General features: G+C 39.5%; 1 protein-coding gene and 1 long non-coding RNA gene across 4 annotated transcripts; one reads left to right on the forward strand and one right to left on the reverse strand.

The window, feature by feature from the left end:
- The first annotated feature begins 2,526 nt into the window (after positions 1–2,526).
- plin3 (perilipin 3) lies at positions 2,527–13,055 on the forward strand. Of its 3 annotated transcripts, none has more exons than XM_047374588.1 (8): positions 2,527–2,668; positions 7,253–7,342; positions 7,488–7,683; positions 8,060–8,142; positions 9,261–9,492; positions 10,814–11,154; positions 11,534–11,752; positions 12,489–13,055. In XM_047374588.1, exons 2-8 carry the CDS (start codon positions 7,274–7,276, stop codon positions 12,627–12,629), a joined length of 1,281 nt encoding a protein of 426 aa, XP_047230544.1. In that variant the 5' UTR covers positions 2,527–2,668; positions 7,253–7,273; the 3' UTR covers positions 12,630–13,055. The 3 variants fall into 3 exon arrangements, with proteins under 3 accessions (XP_047230544.1, XP_047230547.1, XP_047230545.1); XM_047374591.1 differs by having other exon boundaries at positions 11,537–11,752; XM_047374589.1 differs by lacking the exon at positions 2,527–2,668 and adding an exon at positions 5,931–6,084.
- On the reverse strand, positions 4,474–7,246 carry LOC124873724. The gene is made up of 3 exons (XR_007039610.1): positions 6,969–7,246; positions 6,149–6,248; positions 4,474–4,991 (listed from the first exon to the last, which is right to left on the reverse strand). It is a non-coding gene; the product is annotated as an uncharacterized LOC124873724 (long non-coding RNA).
- Positions 13,056–17,791: the final 4,736 nt, after the last annotated feature.

Here is a 17,791-nt window from a genome sequence, read left to right on the forward strand (position 1 = left end):
GTTGGCCATTTAACAACTCAAACATCATGTGAGATGGAGCATGACATGAATCAAGGCGCCACTGGCAGTAGAGATGACTGCTTTGTATTGTGTGTGGTTTTTGGTGTTACTTTTGTGCAGCTTTCCAGTTTAATTCAGATTGCCTTAACTCACAACATTACCGTCCACAAAGTAAACTCTATTATTAGTTGGCAGTCTGACCTGAAAGACTCCTTTATATAAAGGTCTTTACATTTCCCACTCCACTGAGCTGTAAATTGTGTTGGTGTGTGATATCTTCCGTGTGAACTAGTTTTTTTTTTTTTAGTCTAAGAGAGCTGTTCAGTCTGATGTGCTGAGAGATGCTGTGTTTGGAGAGTTTATGCAGACATTCGGGGGGGGGGGGTTTCAGTGATCAAAGAGAGCGTCAGCAGCCATGTCACTGCTGCACACCATAGTCCAAAGTAGAGCTCCACTGTGTATAGCACTGGTATTGTGAATGCAATGTGTAAGCTGGCATGAGTGCAAAGGACTGCAAGGATTATGTCTCTGTTAGAGATAAGACCAAGTCACAAGCATTCTCAAGTCTTTCCATTCAAGTGAAAATCAGTGTTGACGTTGCTTTCCCCAATAAATTTTAACAGAAACAAGCAGAACAGCCCGTAAATTCAGAAAATAGTTAGCAGATGGATCCATGAAAACATAAAATAACTGTTTTCTTTAGACAAAAGAAAAATTAGGTTTGTGTTAACCAACAGCAACAGTACACACCTGTTTTTACAATAATGCATGACTAACATCAAATCAGTGAAACAACAAATGAAATCATTCATACAACTGCATAAAAGCAATCCTTCTGAGCAAATTGATTTAACAAGCTGTCATTATTGTTCTGCTATCTTCCATCTTGGATGTACTAGCTGTTATTTAGATCAGGTTCACAGCACAGAGACTAGATTTTCACAAATTATAATCAGAGGAAAGCATCCCATCTGAATTACGGAAATTTTGGAAAAGTTACAATGTAACCATAAATGATTTAAAAACCAATTTCTCATCTTTTTCAGATTAATATAAAAGGTAGAAATGATTACTTTTTTCCATATTCTCAAAATGACATTTCAGCCATTATTAATTTAGAAAACCTAAAATACCGATCCACCTCATCGTTATTTGTGCAATTTAAAATGTCAAAAAGAAGTCAAATTTTTTCCTCTATTTCCATAGTTTTCAGCCCACATGTTTTGCATACTCAAACTTATTTTTATCACCTTATAATTTGCATAAGCAATGAGGTTTTTCTCTGTTTTATGCTCAGCAACATTACTATATTTGCTCATGTTTCTCTTTTTCAACTTTATGCTGTGTTAGATATGGGGATTATAAGAAGTTTCTTTAAACTCACTGGGAATTAATGAAGCTAACATTTGTAAAATACAATAAAAACTATGAAAACAAATATATTTGTATAAGCAGGCAATTTGTATCTTGAAATGTGCATGTGGAAACAATCTTCTCTATTGACAACAAAGAATATTTAAATAACAGGGATGCAACACTTCATGTCCCAAGCTAAAGAATTTGAACAACAGATGAGAAACCAGGTCAATGACATCCATCAGACTGTAAAAGGTTACAAAGCCATTTCCAGGGCCTTGAGACTCTAGTAAACCACAGTAAGAGCCTTTATCCACAAATGAAGAAAACATGGAGGCCTTTCCAGGGGGTGACCAGGCTAACAACATAATTCAAATAACCCAATGATGAGTCATCTAGCAGATCTCAAAAGAACCCAGAGCAACATCTAGAGTACTACAGGCTTCACATAAGGTTGGTTCAGAGTTCATGATTCAAAGAGACTGGTCAAAAATGGCAACCATTGGAGTCACTCCCAGCGAAAACCACTGCTGATCAAAAAAAAGCACAAAAGTTCTTCTCACGTTTGCCAAAACAAATATCTTGATGATGTAAAACTTCAGCATTTTCAGAAAGAAAGAATGTCATACTGACTGTCAAATGTGGTGATAGTATGATGGTATAGGCCTGCTTTGTTGCTCCATGACCTGCACAACCTGCTACAATTGCTTTAACCATAAATTCTGCTCTCTATCAGAAAATCCTGAAAGAAAATGCCCAGACATCTATTTGTGACCTGAAGCTCAAGAGCACTTGAGTTATGCAGCAGGACAATGACCAAAACCACACCAGTAAGTCCAACTCTGAACAGCTAAATAAAGGTTTTGATGTGGCCTAGTCAAATTTCAGACTTAAATCCAGTTGAGATGCTGTGGCATGACACTGAACGTTGATGTGATATTGCCTGCAAAAGTTGCTAATGAACACATTTTAAGCGAGCCAATCTACTTAAATGTAGCTGAGCATATTTGTGGCATAATATTTAAAACCCTCTAACATGATGTTTTAGTTTTAGTGTAGTATTAATGGTGAAGCACGAGACTGAACAGGAGATTACAGGAAGTAATAATCTGGATAGTATGTGTGTAGTTCTAGCGCTGTGATTTAATTGGCTGAAAGTTGCTAAAACAGTGCAAGGCCACGCCCCCTCCCAGCATTCACTGGTTTCTCAACTGCTCTGTGGAAAGACTCTGGAAAGACTTGGATCCGTTCATTGAGCTGCATTGACACGGCAGGTCACTGCAGGGCAGAGAAGAACCGGTCTGTTAGTAAGGTCAGTGTTATTTTTCTTGCTCCGTTGTGTTTTTAAAGCAGTCTCAAAAACCTTAAATGACCTGTTGCTAAGCTAACTTTAACAACGTCAGCTTCTGTGACAAACTACCCGATGATAAAATTGGGTTTACCTTTATTAAAATTAAAAATATCTTCAGCTGTGAGGTTATAATGAATAATAAAACTTTGGTTTAAACAGGACCGACGTTAGCCACAGCAGCAAGCCTGTTTCCTCATCTGGGTTAAAGTTCATTAGCCACAAAGTGAAAAACGTCACATGGAAACTAATGAGCTGATAATATCCAGAAGTGATTATTATTATCATTTTTTTGTTTTTGTTTTTTGCCAGATAATAATTTGTGCTTATAATAAATGTTTTTGCACATAGCTTGGTGTAGGTATTTTAAGGCTGTGATTTTCTTAAAATTAATAAAATCTCAGACTGTAACCTCAACTTGTGTTTATTTTATCCAGCGACGTCCTCTTCAAAATAAAAACTTAAACTCAAATAAAAATTATTCGAAAAAGCCAAAAGTGAATGTGATGACTTTGCAAAAATAAGCATATTTTATTCATCTTCCTATGACCCTCTCAGATATATCTGTAGGCTGCAGCTAACCGTAGATGACATAAAGAAATGTCAATAATATTCAAATTTAAATCCTAAGTAACAGAAGTTCTTCAAAACAAAAGAAAAACACTAAACGCACATATGAAAACACAGGTTTTTGCTGTATTTTAAAAGGCAACTCAAAGCCTATGTTTATTATGCAGTTTTACTGTCACTATTCTTTGGTGAAGATGCACCGATCAGGCTGTTACTGGCCGGCGACGATGTCCGATAATCCTGTTTGAGGCCTGATCTAATTTCCTTTCTGAGGGTTATAACACATGCAAACTCGTTTGTGTAAACATTGTTTTAATTATACAACTAAATGTAACAAACATTGACCATAAAAAGTTCTTTAATGGCAGAGGTAGTTTTAAAGCCACCGAAAAAAAGAAAAATAAATGGCAGGATTATCTCTGTTTATGCATCAAACTATAGGTTTCTAAACTCACTATGATTTAGTGAACGATAGTAAACCACAAACAAGTTCTGGTGGCTACTTTTGCCATAGTTAGGAATCATATGTCATCATATGATTTATCATTGTCATTGGGGAATAAAAAGATTATCTTAAGAGATACTGTGATAGTAACGATATTTGCAAAAATTGCGAAAAAAAAAAAAAGTGTTAGTATGATTGAGATTGTCACCTTTGCTTCTAAAAAAATGTGTTTGCTGTTCAGAATATGATTGAGCCCAGTTATTGTGTACTGTTCAACAGCGCAGCTGCACTACCTAATGTTATAGGTGTTTCACCGCCGAGTTAGATACCTGATGATGCCTGCTGTAGCAAATAACCTAATAGCTCATAATCTGTACCAGCCCTAATATCAAAGGTCATGTGGGGAATCTTAGGCTCAAATGGAGTGTAGCAGTTATTTTCTTTTGACAGATTAGATTTGTGAGCACTGTGAGGATCTTTAAAATTCAGTAGGAAGAGGGTTTGGCAGCATTTCTGTGAGTGTTTTATGGGAATCAGTTGTCAGTGGGCTGATTATTTATGAATGACTCAACTGGGACCATTTGTGTTGCATAACTTTTTTTTTTTTCTGGGCGTCTGTCATATCTCAGAAGAAATTATCTCAGGTTTATCTGTTGCACGACTTCAGTGCCGATAGTCAGACTTTGCTTTATAATAAAGCCTGTGAAGATGTCACCAGCTGACACTTGGAAAAAAGCACATTGCTCAACCAAGCTGTTGCAATAAATTGTAATCTTCCTTCGCTCAGAGCCCAGAGAGGCTGATGGAAGACTACAGGAATATTTTATTCCCTTTGACATCTGAAATATGTGAAATGATTAAACAGCAGCTCTTTACAAAAGTTAGCTGAAGCTTGTTGAAGCACAGGTTGCTTTCTCGTTGAACGGTTCCTCCTGTCAGGTGGATCTAACAGGTCCAGAGCTGTTTCTTCAGTATGATTACAGGATATAGCTGGTTAACCCACTCTTTCTGCTGCTGGTGGTTATTATTCCAGCAGCTCAAGCTCATGTCCTTCTGTGACTTATTTGTCAGATACATCAGGCCAAGCCTGTCGAGCAGCTGCTAACAGTGTCCCAAGCCAGGTGAAGACAGGTGGAGTCCATTTGTGTCTCTGTGTGCCATCTGGTGGAGCAGAAACAGATGTCATCCACATGTTCTGGGGACCAGAGAGACATAGGAGGGGTTGGTTGCTGCAAATGCTCTCCTCTTTCCTTGGCTTGTGTTTGCTGTGTCCTAATGCAGGGCAGAGATGAGAAAAGTGAAAATGAATTCACAAGAGGAATCGCCTGCTGTGATTGGTTGTGCGATTAGGCAAATGTGCAAACTTTAAGAGCTCTTCCCAGGTTGACGTTAGATAAAAATGCTGAACTGATGCAACAGCCACAGCTGCCCGGGGGTGAGTTGTTTCAAAGTTCAATCAGAAACTGACTTCTGTAACATGTCAGCTCACACATACAGATGCAGACAAATATATTGGTACCATGGATTCAGGTGGATAAAAGCCTTAAAATAAATTATGCTACTGTAATATTTTACTGCAGAAGTATAACCTGACATGGAAAAAATCACAACAATCCCTCGTTTTTAATACATTTATTCAGTGAGGGAAAAAATCCCTTAATTGACAAATACTTGTTTTTTAACAGATGGTGGTGTTGGAACCCCTAACAACCCCTGTAAATACATGTAACTAAAATATCTGTTAGTTGATTGGAGTTTCTAGGAATTTGTCATTAGTTCCTGTTTCCCAAGTGTGACATGACACACTGGACCATTTCTATCAACCACTGGTTGAAAGAAAGGGTCCTGGACGAGGACCCATATTCATCTTGCCACCACCTACAGTAAAAACAAAATGGTAATGGAGGTTAAAATGCTCACTGCAGCAAAGAGTGGCTTCTCATTAAATTTCCCTTCAAACCCTTGTATGAAACCAGCGATTAAACTTTTCGCCCACCATAAATAAATGTAAAATGTAGGAATTAAAGGTTGGTTTAAAAAAAATCTATTGTGAGATTATGCTAATGCAATAATATTCCTTTACCTGGGATGGCAACAAATTTGTCTGCATCCTTAGCTTTAAAATGTAGCTCTACTGGAGAATAGCTGCAGTTGAATCTTAGTTTCAATTCAAACTGTTTGGTGTACAAAGACTTAGTTTTTTGCCGTTTTAAATTCAAATGTAAATACTGCAGTAGCATCCTTTTAAGTTGAGCCAATGGAAGTTGGATTTGTGTTTGTATTCTTCAAGATGTTTCACCTTCTTGAGTTTGGACTTAACCGTATGAAGTTTTGACCTTCTAGTCTGTTGTCGGCCATTCTGCAGGTAAGTCAGTGATGTCACATGTAAATTGCTGCAACTCCCATCACTCCTGAAGGTTGTTGTTTACCTGGTCAACGCGTGAGCTGTTGTGGTGACATGCATTAAGTTCTGCAGTGGTGGTGTTTGACATGGCGATATGGCTCTACACCCAGGGTGTGCATCTGTTGCTGAGCAGCAGGAAGAAAAAAAAAAGTCAGCTGCACCTAAGATGACGACTTTTTTGCTTGTTTGCATGTACAGTCAAATGGAGTGGGTTCTCCCTGTGTAAAAGTACTGTAAGAAAATATGGCTTAGGCTTGGTAATTATGCTGAAGGCATCCTATTCACTGCTTCTGTCTCTGTGCTAAATTAAGGGGCTGTTTCTTTGTTTTGTTTTAAGGCTCTGGACTGCATTTGAACATGTATTTAAAATATGAAACACTTAGTCTGGTCAAACCAGGACTGGACTATTCAATGCTAAAAAAAACACAGCTTGAGATTTATGAAACATTTTATTCTGTTTTTTAAACCAAAAACATTCCTTTTTTAAATGTTTTTTTTTTTTTTTTTTTTTTAGCATTTGGACAACCTTAGATTAAGAGAAGCAAAGAAACTGCAATATATGGACTGGTCAGAACTAGACTGAACTATTGAAGTGGTCTTGGGAGCAGAACCGAAGCTGCCACATCCTGGTTGTTTTTTTTAATGTTTTTATGTTGGGCTTTTTTGTTTCACTTTTTTCCTCAAACCATTTCTTCTTTTTGTATAAAATATATATATTTCTGGATTTAAATGTGCGACTCTTAACCAGGAGTATAATGATATCAGCATTTTATTATTCAAACAATATAAATATGCAAAGTCAACAAGAAAATAAAGTTAAACATTTTAAATATTCAAATACTCACTTTTACAGCTTTTTCTGACAGAGTATGGAGACCTGAATTGCTTGTGGTGGCAGCACCATTTTATTGTTTCATCCTTGTTGCATCATTGTGTTGACTAATGGATTTAACATGGCTCAGCTTTCTTTCTGCGTGCATTTAAACCATCTGACAGGACCGCTATTCCTGCAAGATAAAGTATTTCAGCCACTTTAACAAAGACTTCCACAGAGGAAGCTGTGTTTCATCGTGCAGTTGGAGCAAAGTGAGGTGAATCTTAATTTCTAACTCCATGTATTCCATGTCAGAGATTGAACCCAGCAGTCACAATGGCAGACAGCGGGAAAGCTAATGAGGCTGGAGCCGCAGCAACTGAACCAGCTAATGGAGAGCAGCAGGTGAGGAGCACAGAGACCCACAGTGACACTAATACAAATTATAATTTATTTTCCACTTTTTATACTCTCCCGTTACAAAAAAAAAGCAGAAAATTGTGTATTTGACCATTTTTAAGAGAGCTTAAATGTTCCTTTCTGGTCCCAGAATGTTGTTACGAGAGTGAGCCACTTGCCCCTGGTCAGTTCGGCCTGCGAGGCCGTTTCCAGCGCCTACAGTAGCACCAAAGACAATGTGCCCCTACTGAAGGGGGTGATGGATGTTGCAGAGAGTGGGGTCCGAACACTGGGAGCAGCTGCCAGCACGGGGTCCAAACCTGTTTTGGACATGATCGAACCACAGCGTAAGGTTCTTCTCTCTGCAAAGTGTGATGTAACGTGTGTGCAATAACAGTCCTTAAATGTCCTTATGAAATCTACCAGTTGAATAAATGGGAAGCCAGTTCAAAAGGAAAAGGTTTGAAATGAGCTTGAGGTTGGCTTATTAACTTGGGGCTACAGGATAATTTAAAAAATGTTTCTGGGAACTGCTAAGAACAAACTCCACCAATTTTACTGCACATTTCTTTTAAGCTCTTACCTGCTGTAGTGTTGTGCTGTAAACACAAAACTGCATCTGTTCACGCTAAGTTGAGACAATTTTTTTTATATTCTAACTGCTATATTGGCTACTCTTGTTCTTATATTTCACGTGAGTTTCTCTGCTGCATGTTGTTCCAGTTGCCACAGTGAATGAGTATGCCATAAAAGGACTCAATAAGATGGAAGAGAAGCTGCCAATTCTTCACCAACCAGCTGACAAGGTCAGGGAAAACCTGTACAAATCCCTTTGTTTCTATCCAGTTCTTCTCTCCTTCTCCTCCTCTGAGTTGGCTCTTTTAAAATCAGCACATCATCATCTCCTAGGAGGCTGTAGTGAAAACTATATGTGAAGCGGCTTGCATTCATGGCGAGGTGAGACGAGGCCTTTTAAGGTCCTTGAGTTGCAGTTCAATCAGGTTCAGGTCTGGACTTTGACTGGAGCATTGAAACACCTGGATTCGTTGGCTGCAAAACAAGCAGGATGTTTGTGCTAAGATGCTGTTTTTAGTTTGATTCTGAGCATTATGGTCAAACATTTCTACTTTGCTTCTCAGATTTCTCAGGTTGATCAGGCAGCCAGATCTAGCGAAGGTCCTGATGGTTCCAAACATCTTTCATTTCTGAATAATGTAGACCACAGCGCTTTTTGGGATGTTCAGTGTTGTCAGAATTTTTTGTATCCTTCTCCAGATTTGTGCTTTGACTAAATCTGATCTCCTAGGTCTACAGACAAGTCCTTTATTGCTTGGTTTGTTTTATGACAAGTACTGTCAACTGTGAGACCCTTATATGGTCTCCAAACAACATGCAGAAGCATCTCCAGGATGACCAGAGGAACTCAGATTCACCTGAGCTCAATTTTGAGTGTCATAGCAGTATGAATACTTGTGTGCTAGTTATGTTTTAACTTTTTATAGCAAAAATGTCTAAAAACATCTTTTACTTTGTCATTACGTGCTAAAAGGAAAACTAGACTCAAATCGGTTTGACTTAAGTATAACAAAATGAGGAAAACGTGATGAAATGGTGAATGGGATGTGAATACTTTCTGGTAACAGTAATATGTATTGTTCCTATCATGTTTGTATGCTGCTATCATTAGTGTTTTTTATCTTCGTTGTTTTACTGAACATTTAAATAAATTGTATCTTGTATCACACTGCTTCCTTACCCTGATGATTATCTTTAATATATATTTTGGTCCTAAAAGCCCCCCAAGCATCAATTAATTCTTTTGTTCTCTCTTTTTTTTCACACTGGAGCTATAGGAGGTTTAAAAGGGTTATTGCTTTAAAATCTCATAATCTCTTGACACCTTGTCTCTTCATTACTCCCCCAGGTGGTGTCAGACACTGTAGGTATGGTGTACCAGTCAGTGGCAGGGGCCAAAGATGCGGTGCTGGGCGCTGTGATGAGTGGTGTAGAGCTGACCCGGGTGGCAGTCAGCGGAGGCATCAACTCCGTCATGGGCACCAGAATGGGCCAGATGGTCAGCACTGGGATGGGCCTGGCCCTCAGCCGATCTGAGGACTGGGTTGATCAGAACCTGCCACTTACTGAGAGGGAGCTGGGTCAGTATAAATACTAAATAAGGAAGTTATAATAACTGTTTGAAACAAGACCAATGACTCCACATGCCTGCAGAGAGAAGCGCTCTGGTAGTTTGATGCAGTGACATCTGAATGAGATAAATAAGACTGTACACATAATGGAGTATAGGATTTAACTGGACTAAATCATACTGCAAGCTGATGTCATGAATGGTTAGGTGCTATTCATAGAGAGGAAGTCAGCACGTTGCAGTGAACTTACCTTCTGTTCTCTTGGCCCATACAGTGTCTGTAATTTCCAATACTCACAGCTTTGACACCTGCTAATGTGATGTCATGCAATTCTGACAACTTGCAATATTCCAGGTTAGCAATAAGCCTCATGGTGAGCTGTGAAATACGCCAGGAAGTATGGCAGGAGCAGAAAACTAGGAATACCGACAGCAGATATATACTCTGCCAGTCTGAAATTTATGAAGTTATGATTATACAACAAACAGCCTCACAGAATTTAAAAGACATACGTTTTCTAACCCACATGGATTAAAATTATATATACAAGCCCAAATATATTCATGCACACCCACTAATATTTGGTTAATTGTCAGTTAGCAGGTTACAAGAAAATTACACATTTTGCAGCCATTAACAACCTTTAGGCATAATCCTTGTTGATTATTTGACCAATTGTCTTCTTAGAAATGATGGACTTCATTTAAATTAGTTGGTTTCTTTGCACAAATTTGACTTTTAAGCATAGTCCATACATTTTTAATAGGGTTAGGGTCGGCACCTTTCCAGAAGCTACACATCAGCTTGGTTAATCCGCTTCAAAGCCACTTTTTATTGGTGTTTAGGCTCATTAGGGTTTTTCTTCCTGATTGGAAATGACACAGGCATCTCCCAGAAGATAAGGCGATGTACCTGAGACATCATTGTGGAAAACATTGTTTTTCAGCTTTTATTTACATTTGAACAAAAAGTGGCATGTCCAAAATTATTCTTCGCCTTTGCAAACTGTCACAGTCTATGGGAAAATCCAAAGTACTATACCATTCTAAATAGTCCAAGCTGTTCTAAATCCTCCTAATTATCCTGAATTATTGGGGACAACTGGCTATATTGCAAAGTGTTATAAAAAAAATTCAAGAAGAACTGTGAAAATTCTCAGAGGATGTGGTCGGAAGCCAAGGTCTTAAATTGCATGCATCTAATACTGTGGAGATATTACATCTGAACTGTTCAATTTTCAACATATTAAAATGTTATTAACAGTAATACCTTACATTTGTTACCATTAAATAAAGCATATGACTAACAGATTATTGAATTTCTCTTGCAGCTGCTGTGGCTGAGCCTGCCAACTTGGAGGTGTCAACCACTTCGGCCAACCCCAGCTACTTTGTTCGTCTGGGGAAACTCTCTGCCAAGGTGCAGGAGCGAGCTCTGGAGCAATCTCTGGTCCGTGCACGAAAGGCCAGGGATGCCAGCTACGCCGCGGTGGCTCAGATTACCAGCACCCTGGACCTGGTGGAGAGCACCCGTGCCAGTCTGGGCACAGCAGGTAACCAGATAGCGGGAGCATCGGAACAGCTGCTGCAGCGCTGGACTGAGTGGAGGCAGAAACGAGAGGGAGAGGGACTGACCGAGTCTGAACCAGATGGCTCCAAACATGAATCTCAGGTCAGGATTTAACCATTTAGGGCTTTAATTAATTGTTTGGAAAATATATTTGTGTTTTTAATCTCACATCCTGTATTTGAAACTGAATTGAGAAAATGTGCATCCTCAGATACCGACCCTTGCTTTTTATCTACTTCCATAGCCTGGATTTTGATTAGAAAAGTTTATAGTCTGATTTTAATAGTCTGACATTTTTATTTGATCATATTAATTCTTTCCACCAACTTTACTACGACTTACATTTTTTATAGTTTTATTTCTGTTTTAAATTTCTGATGTTTTATTATCACCTTGTCTGAAAGCCCCTGACCTTCTGCCTTCTGCTAAACTCTGCAATAGTTGCATAATAAAACTTTGTATTTCCACCCCACGCTCACAGCAGCTGGAAACTCGGGCTCTCTCCATGGTGCGAGGGCTGAGTGACCAACTGAGGGCGTCGTGCTCAAGCGTGGTTTCCAGCGCTCAGGGTCTGCCAGGGACGGTCCAGGAACAGTTGACCAGTGCGCAGGTAGCCGCCAAAGAACTGCAGTCCTCTCTCGGAAATGCCAGCGCCCTCACTCCTGTCCTGCTACAGCAAAGTCGCCACCATCTAAAACAGGTACACATTTTTCCAAGCTTTTTAAAGTACTGTTTTTGTATGCGTTAACTTTGGAGAATGACAGTGAGATCCTGATTTATTAATCAGTTTTGTTAAATTCTTTACATAAGTAGGCCTTCTGCTATCTACACACAGGTTTATGCAGCTACCCTAAAATACCTTAAGAGCATTTGTTTCAGTAATTCAGTTCAAAGGTAAGTCATATATAATATATTCATTACACACAGAGTGATATATTTAAAGTATGGATTCTGTTCCTCTCCACTCTTCCTCTAGACTTTGGGACCTTGATTTCCAAGTAAAATACTAAATTTACTTCATATTAAAAGCACAACTGTCCAGTTTGTTTTCTCCTTTGGCCGAGGTAAAACACTTCTAACGTCTCTGATTCTGGAGTGGAATGTGGCCCATGTTCCGGGTCGGTCTGTGACTCTGGAAGCACATTGCTATTCTCCAACAAACTCCTGAATGGGGAAAAAAAGCTTTTTAATGGTCTTGTGTAATATTCAGATTTACTGAGATTTTTGGTTTTAACGTTGTGTTTGTGTGTTTAATAAATCTTTATAATATTACTTTCACTCTTTGAACTGAATTACTGAACCAAACCTTTTGGTGATATTCTAATGTACCTTATACCCTCAGGCGTGTATGATTAGACTCAGCATGTGTCTGAGAATTGGCATTTCTTTTTGAGAAAGATTGACCAATAATTACTGTTGGTGTGCACCTCTCGTAGGTTCAGCATTCACTGGATGGTGTCATGGAGTATTTACTACACAACACGCCACTCAACTGGCTGGTGGGACCTTTTGTTGCTCAGAAGACTGAGAGTGAAGAGGGACAAGTGCCAATGGAGCAGGCTAGCCCAAACAAATAGAGCTTAAGTTTTTCTGTGCTAACATTTTTGTTTCTTTTCACCAGAGGTTTCCAGTACTTGGAAAGGTTTTTTAAACTAATGTCCTCATTAAAATACTCCGTAATGTTCATTTGATCACAACTTTATCTTGATGCTTTTAAATGGAACTTAGAAAAAACTGACGTTACATTTATCATACAGCTTTTAATACAGTTAACACTGAAAGATGGTTTTTCTTATCATACATTTGCACTTTTTTTCTATCAAGTATTAATTTGTCCCTATTAAGACGGGAATTTTGTTAACATTCTATTCATTCCAACAGAACCAGGAGCAAGATAGAAGAGATGTTGAAAGCACATTTCATTTGTTTGAGAGTTTATAACATTCATGAATGTTTCATGTAAATGAGCCGTCACTGAATTAATCATTAAATTTTAAACGGCTCACTGTCTCTGTGTCCTTCTTTAATATTTAGTCTGTTTGATCTATTATCTAATAACGGTGTTGTCAGAGGAGTGTTGGACTTTGCTGTGTAGGCCTGTCAAATCTTCACAGAATGCAAACACCTTGACACAAAACAAAATCAATAGGGTACCACGAACATTGCAGAAGCATAGAGGTTACAGAGAACATAACCCATCCTGCACTTGTGGGATCACCTTGCTTCAATTACGGCACGCATTCACTGTGGCTTTGGGTTTATGCAATGTCACATTGTTCTAGAGTCCAATTTTTATGCTCCCCAGGAAACTGAAACCATTTTTTCCAATTAGCCTTACTGATCAGTTTTTTTTTTTTATGCCACAGCAGTTTAGTCCCAAATCCCTTGTGTTCCCTTCCCATTGAAGGTGCTTAAATGCTCTCACTTTCACTACTGGACGAAGCCTGACCTCTGCTGTTTTTTTTTTTAATTATTATTATTTGGTTTCACCAAATGTTAGGTGATCATGATGATCATTGGCCCCTATACTTCTAGTTTTTAATGCGTTCTTTACCCAATTTTAGTAGTTTGTCAATCTCCTTAGATCCCTGCATGTTTGATGCATAGAAATGTTTCCTTTCTGAAACAGATTAACATCTTTACTACAACCACCTTCTAACATTGCTGTTTAAGCAACAAGTTAGGATTACTTAGGTTTAAGTACCTTGTTTAAGACATGTAATCATCTATGCAGTATTTATGCATTAAGGAGCTCTTATATGGAGCTAAATTGGGGCCATAAAGTTTGTTCAAATAAAAAAAATTTGAACCTGAAAAATAAAAGTTTGTTCAGAAGAAAACAATTTGAAACTAAAAAAGAAAAGTTTGTTCAAAAGAAAAACATTTGAACTTGAAACATTATTTTGAACCTCCCCCCAAAAAATTTGAAAACTGGAAAAAAAGTTTTGCAACTGAAAAAAAAAAAAGATGTTCAAAACTACTTTTCAGATTCAAGTTTTTTTTTTTTTCGAACTTGCAGATTTTTTTTTCAGCTTCAAACTTTTGACCCTGTTTTGGTGTGGGGGGCGGGGCCTCAGATCACGGGGGTGAGGAATCATGACTGACAGCTCAACACAGCTGCTGAACAACATATTCCCAGCTGTTGCATTCAGGGACCGTGGGAACTGGAATCATCTGTAACACATCATTGATATTCTATATACAGGGGTTGGACAATGAAACTGAATCACTTGTCATTTTAGTGTGTGAAGTGTGAAGAGTGTGAAGGTTCAATTAGCAGGGTAAGAGCACAGTTTTGCTCAAATATTGAAATGTACACAACATTATGGGTGACATACCAGAGTTCAAAAGAGGACAAATTGTTGGTGCACGTCTTGCTGGCGCATCTGTGACCAAGACAGCAAGTCTTTGTGATGTATCAAGAGCCACGGTATCCAGGGTAATGTCAGCATACCATCAAGAAGGACGAACCACATCCAACAGGATTAACTGTGGATGCAAGAGGAAGCTGTCTGAAAGGGATGTTCGGGTGCTAACCTGGATTGTATCCAAAAAACAAAACCACGGCTGCCCAAATCACGGCAGAATTAAATGTGCACTTCAACTCTCTTGTTTCCACCAGAACTGTCCGTTGAAACCTCCACAGAGTCAATATACACGGCCGGTCTGCTATAGCCAAAGCATGGGGGTGGATCAGTGATGGTTTGGGCTGCCATATCATGGCATTCCCATGGCCCAATACTTGTGGTAGATAGTCGCGTCACTGCCAAGGACTACCGAACCGTTCTTGAGGACCATGTGCATCCAATGGTTCAAACATTGTATCCTGAAGGCGGTGCCGTGTATCAGGATGACAATGCACCAATACACACAGCAAGACTGGTGAAAGATTGGTTTGATGAACAAGAAAGTGAAGTTGAACATCTCCCATGGCCTGCACAGTCACCAGATCTAAATATTATTGAGCCACTTTGGGGTGTTTTGGAGGAGCGAGTCAGGAAACGTTTTCCTCCACCAGTATCACGTAGTGACCTGGCCACTATCCTGCAAGAAGAATGGCTTAAAATCCCTCTGACCACTGTGCAGGACTTGTATATGTCATTCCCAAGACGAATTGATGCTGTATTGGCCGCAAAAGGAGGCCCTACACCATACTAATAAATTATTGTGGTCTAAAACCAGGTGTTTCAGTTTCATTGTCCAACCCCTGTATATGTGATTGGTTTTGAAAGATAACATGCTTCACCGATAGAAGCAGTTTACGTGAATACACGACGTGCATCTCAGAGGAGAAAATATGATCTTGACAGATTTGCACAGCATTTTAAGTCCGTGTTGGAGATTTCCCATGCTCTCAACATCAAGCAAAAGAACCGCCAGACTAAGCGGCAGGAATGAAACCAGATGCAAAATGAGCCGGTATTTTCCGAATATCCTTGCATAATTAAGCCCGGACTTGTTTTCACATGGACTGGACTCGGGTTTCGGTTTCTGGTGCATTTTTGATTAAAACGTGTTTGGTCTTCATTTAGTGAAGTGACTCACAGCCAGGCAAACTGGCATACGGGGCAACCGAGGAAATCCCCGGTGGACCGCTGGCTTAGGCATTTCTTATTTTGTGAATGTTTAGTTTTTAATAACCGCCTTTCACAGACGCAGGGCGCTGGGCCGGTGATTCAGCTCGTGGGCCAGTGGTTCACTTCAGCCCGTGAACCACTGGCCCACGAGCTGAATCACCGGTCCACCGCCCTGCACAGGCGCAGGGCAAACGCGACATCAAGTACGGGAGAGGCGACAGTTTCTGGGGCGCTGATATTTTTCTGGACCATTGTGCCCTAAACTATGCCATATCAACCTGTTAAGGATAACCTTTATTTATATGACTCATAGCTGTTTTTCCCACTTATACCATAATGATATATAGCATAAGTTCTAATGTTTCCTTTTTGTCAGAATAGGACAAGAATGCTCATCGACACACATTACAAGGATAAATGGCCCAAGGTTTGTCATGAATGACCTGTGGCTGGGGCACTGGGTTTGATGGTGGAGCAGGCTGTAACTGGTTTGATTAGAATGCAGCAGCACACTTAGATTAAGGATGGACACCAGCTACTACACAACCTACCAGATAGACACCACAATGGTGACACACCAGTCTACTGATAAACACTGAGGGAGGGAACATCCGTTGCATCGGAGTGCCAGATATAAAACTACAAGTGACCTTCTATCGAGGCTCTTTCTCATCCTTTCACAGATGCTAAGGTCCGAGACGAGCCTCGGCGCTGATCTCTGTAATCATTCCTCTGCCTAATTTAGATTAAAGGAGCTGAAACTTAGAAACTGTATGAGAGTCGTTCATTTAAGAGTCAGTGTTAGATAGAGTGTGATCGCTTCTGGGGACCAAGGATCAGAGAAACTGCGAGAGGTCTGACCACCAACAGGGTACGGTAGCTCGGACTCCCCCTCTCCTCTGCTCCAGTCAGGCAGATCAGCTCTGCTGCGCGCTGGCGAACAGCTGATCTGTAACACATGAACATGCGCTGCAGGGCGGCCAGCTGAGCGGACAATGAAGAGCGGAGATCAGAAAAAAAAAAAAATATATATATATATATATATAAGTGAACCACCGTCCCACTAAGCCAGCGGTCCACCGGGGATTTCCTCGGTTGCCCCGTATGCCAGTTTGCCTGGCTGTGAGTCACTTCACTAAATGAAGACCAAACACGTTTTAATCAAAATGCACCAGAAACCAAAACCCGAGTCCAGTCCATGTGAAAACAAGTCCAGGCTTAATTATGCAAGGATATTCGGAAAATACCGGCTCATTTTGCATCTGGTTTCATTCCTGCCGCTTAGTCTGGCGGTTCTTTTGCTTGATGTTGAGAGCATGGGAAATCTCCAACACGGACTTAAAATGCTGTGCAAATCTGTCAAGATCATATTTTCTCCTCTGAGATGCGTGTCGTGTATTCACGTAAACTGCTTCTATCGGTGAAGCATGTTATCTTTCAAAACCAATCACATATATATAGGATATTGATGATGTATTACAGATGATTCCAGTTCCCACGCTCCCTGAATGCAACAGCTGGGAATATGTTGTTCAGCAGCTGTGTTGAGCTGTCAGTCATGACTCCTCACCCCCGTGGTCTGAGGCCCCGCCCCCCACGCCAAAACAGGGCCAAAAGTTTGAAGCCGAAAAAAAAAATCTGCAAGTTCGAAAAAAGAAACTTGAATCTGAAAAGTAGTTTTGAACTTGTTTTTTTCCAGTTTCACATCTGTTTTTTTTTTTTTTTCAGTTGCAAAACTTTTTTTCCAGTTTTCACATTTTTTGGGGGGAGGTTCAAAAAAATTTTTCAGGTTCAAATGTTTTTTTTTTGAACAAACTTTTATTTTTCAGGTTCAAATTTTTTTCTTTTGAACAAACTTTTATTTTTTAGGTTCAAACTGTTTTCTTCTGGACAAACGTTTATTTTTTCAGGTTTACATTTTTTTTGTTTGAACAAACTTTTATTTTTCTGGTTCAATTTTGTTTTCGTTTGAACAAACTTTATGGCCCCAATTTAGCTCCATACAGCTCCATACTCTTACCTGTTCACTTTGTTAAATCAGGGTGGTGACTTTTTCTGACAGCCAGTTTACATCCTGAAGAAGATATTTAGAACTGACACTGAACAGCAGATAATGGGGAAATGTGGAAAGTAATAGATGAAAAAGATAATTTTCTACTTTG

The sequence above is a fragment of the Girardinichthys multiradiatus genome, chromosome 9 (genome assembly GCF_021462225.1).
Source record: "Girardinichthys multiradiatus isolate DD_20200921_A chromosome 9, DD_fGirMul_XY1, whole genome shotgun sequence".
Classification (NCBI taxonomy): Eukaryota; Metazoa; Chordata; class Actinopteri; order Cyprinodontiformes; family Goodeidae; genus Girardinichthys; species Girardinichthys multiradiatus.